Source organism: Aplysia californica, unplaced genomic scaffold (assembly GCF_000002075.1).
Source record: "Aplysia californica isolate F4 #8 unplaced genomic scaffold, AplCal3.0 scaffold00479, whole genome shotgun sequence".
NCBI lineage: Eukaryota > Metazoa > Mollusca > Gastropoda > Aplysiida > Aplysiidae > Aplysia > Aplysia californica.
The window spans coordinates 172886-176066 of NW_004797749.1; the positions used below are offsets into that span (position 1 = coordinate 172886).

Here is a 3181-nt window from a genome sequence, read left to right on the forward strand (position 1 = left end):
ACACACACACACACACACACACACACACGCACACACACATGCATACACACAAACTTTTACTCTTGCACTTAATCATGTTCAGAACTGGAAAATTTCAACAACCACAAAAAAAAAGACTTGATTAGCTGAGATATTTCAAACAATGCCAGTGACAGGAATGTTTTTATTGAAAGCATTAAAAATTAATAAAGTATTTAATTCTTGCTTGAAAATGTTATCTATGGCTCAGGAGAAACTGATACAAGGCAAAGTCAGAGTCATGTTTGTATTTGTACCTAGATGATGAAAATGCTGATCATGATGAGGTGAAACGTGAAGGTGTTTTTGTACCAGAATTCTGTTACAATTTATTCATACAATTTCAATGAATATTGACCAAAGTTTTTCCAAGACTCTTCATTCTTAATCTATTTTCTTTTTTGTAGCGATGATGATGGTGATAATGATCTAAATAACTTTTGATTTCTTTTGTCATTTTTTTTTCTGTAGGGTGGAGCGTTCCCAGAACTGGTAAAGACAAAGGAGAAGGTGAGACAATTGTTTTTAAAAAAAAATGTTTTTACACCCATATCTTAGATAATGACAAGTTTATGATTGGAGGGTGCCACTGGTGGGTCCTTCTACTTTTGATTTCCTTCTGTAGTCTCTGTCTATCTTATTTTGTTCATTGCACTAAGTGGCCATTATTGTGTCCAAATTTAAGAGCCTCATTTCTTCTCTCTACCCTAACTGAGAGAAGACAACAGACAGTACAGTTCCATCAGACTGATGGCTAAGGGCACGAAGGGACAACACTAAACACTATATCTCAAGATCTCAAGCCTGAAGTATATCAGAACAGGCTGAAAAGATGGCATACAAGATCACTTTTACGGATACACTACTTCTAATAATAAATAGCATTTGTAAAGCACATATCCCTGCTTGACTGCACGCTCAATGCGCTTTACACTATATTATTACCCCAGCAGGCTATAGAACACTCAGAAACATTCTCAGCTTCTCAGGAAGCATGCAGTACAAGCAGCTGATTAAGCGCTCAAACACTAACAAACTGGCAAGATCTATCACTGTCTATAGCTGGGTACCTATTCCCACCTAAAGTGCTTTTTCCCAGGACACAACATCTGGCCCCTGACGGAATTTGAACCCACGACCTTATGGTTGCGAGTTATTAACAAATACCTGGGGCTCAACTGGGGTGTAAAACATTTCCCATCATTTGGACTCTGTGCACTACCTCTTCTGAGAACTCTTATGGCCTCGATTTTCTGATTAACATCTTCTTTTTTTTACTAGGTTAGAGACATTGTGTGTGCCACCATAGAGCTACATGAACAAGCCAGCCAGTTGGCAGCGAAGACGTTCCGGAAGTTTCTGAACAAGGTGGGGTCGCGTAGAGAGATAAGGGGTAAGTGATGTCTGTCTGTTATACCACTGTCAGTTTGGTCATCATGATGTATGTAGTGTGTACAGGTGTATAAGTGTGTGTGTGTGTGTGTGTGTGTGTGTGTGTGTGTGTGTGTGTGTGTGTGTGTGTGTGTATGTGTGATTGCATGTGTGTGTGTACATCTGCATGGGCGTATGGAGTGGTAGATAACTTGTTTGTTTTAGTAGAGGTTTTACGGCGCTCGCAACTGCATGTCATATGAGTGCCAGAAGATTAGAGGTGTTACAAGAGAGTAACAAACATAGAAACATAGAAGGAGGGGAGATTAGGACGATAGATGTTTGATAGGAAAGAAGAAGCAAACCATACCAGAGCACCTGCCAACCACCCACGTAGGTAGACTGGTTAGTCGCTATGTTAGTGTATTTGATAAGTGTGTGCATTTGTTTTATTCCATGTATATTTTCTTGCCCATGCGTGCTTATATGTGTGTCTGTATTTTAGTGTAGGCCTACTTCATAAATGTGTATACATTTATTTTACTTCTTATATATTTTCTTGCCCATGCATGCATGCATGTATGTATGTCTCTATGTTAGTATACTTAATAAATGTGTTTGCTTTTATTTTATTTGTTGTATATTTTCTTGCCCATACGTGCATGTATGTATGTTTCTATGTTAGTGTACTTGAAAAATGTGTATGTATTTGTTTTACTTCTTATATATATATTTTCCACGTCCAGGTGAGGAACTGTTGTTGCTAGAGTCAGGTCATTTTGGCAGTCCGATGTCTGTGGACGCTGTGATAGACCTGGCGGGTCAAGCAGGACTGACCGTTGATATCAGCGGTTATAACACACTGGTGGAGCAGGTACTTTTGTCTATTTGTTTGTTTGTTTGTTTTCCTTACTTGCCTGTTTGTTTGAAGTGCAGATGGGGTAAGTGAAGTGTGCCACTCGTAGCTCCTACATTTTTTTTCTCTCCTTTTGTTGTTTCTGTAAGTCTTACTTGCAATTTCCCGACGTTAAAAAGCTGTTATTATGTCAAGGCTTCCCTTTACTCTCAACAAAACTCTTTTTCGTCTCCTGACAGGTCTCCCTATCCCACCCGTAGCCTGAACTAAATGAATGTCCATTTGTACAGTTCATGCACTCTTTCCCTATGCCTTACCTGTCAACATCGTCGGCTCAAGAGTTCTGTGTGGGTGGTTGGCGGGTGCTCTGGTTTGGTTTCCTTTTCTTTCCTATCAAACATCTATCGTCCTTATCTATCTCACCTCCTTCTTTTTTATGTTTGTTACTCTCTTGTAACACCTCTTATCTCCTGGCGCTCATATTACCTTATGCAGTTGCGAGCGCCTTAAAACCTCTTCTATCCAAACAAACAAGAGCTCTGTGCTCTGGCAGGGTCACGCTTTTCTACAAAAATACCTGTTTTGCTTTTCCTGGGGGTTGGGCGGGTGGAGGGCGCCACTAGTAGGTCCTACTTCTTTACTTTCCTTCTCTGTTGTTTCTGTCTGTCTTTCTTACTTTTTCCCTGCACAAAATAACCATTATTGAGTCGATGTGCTTCTTTTTACTCTTAACTCAAATTTCCCCAGCGGTTAAACAACAATCATCATGTCGATGTGCGTTTCTTTACTCCAACAAAGCCAGTGATCATTGTCTTGTCAATGTTTTCCTTTTTACACAATTATTTTTTGTATTCCTACACTGTTTTGTACCATAGACGGAAATTCAATTATTGACCATCAGGAAAAAAAATAATTTCCAACAGAGAGAGAGAGAGA

General features: G+C 39.5%; 1 protein-coding gene across 1 annotated transcript in view; it reads left to right on the forward strand.

Moving 5' to 3' along the window:
• The window catches only part of LOC106012741 (alanine--tRNA ligase, cytoplasmic), a gene marked incomplete at its 5' end in the record, with an annotated part of 10805 nt that overhangs the window by 5946 nt on the left and 1678 nt on the right, over positions 1-3181 (forward strand). Inside the window, 3 exons of the mRNA XM_013086561.2 lie at positions 490-528; positions 1300-1411; positions 2136-2263. Coding sequence (XP_012942015.2) covers positions 490-528; positions 1300-1411; positions 2136-2263 — 279 coding nt within the window. The remainder of the gene's footprint in view (positions 1-489; positions 529-1299; positions 1412-2135; positions 2264-3181) is intronic.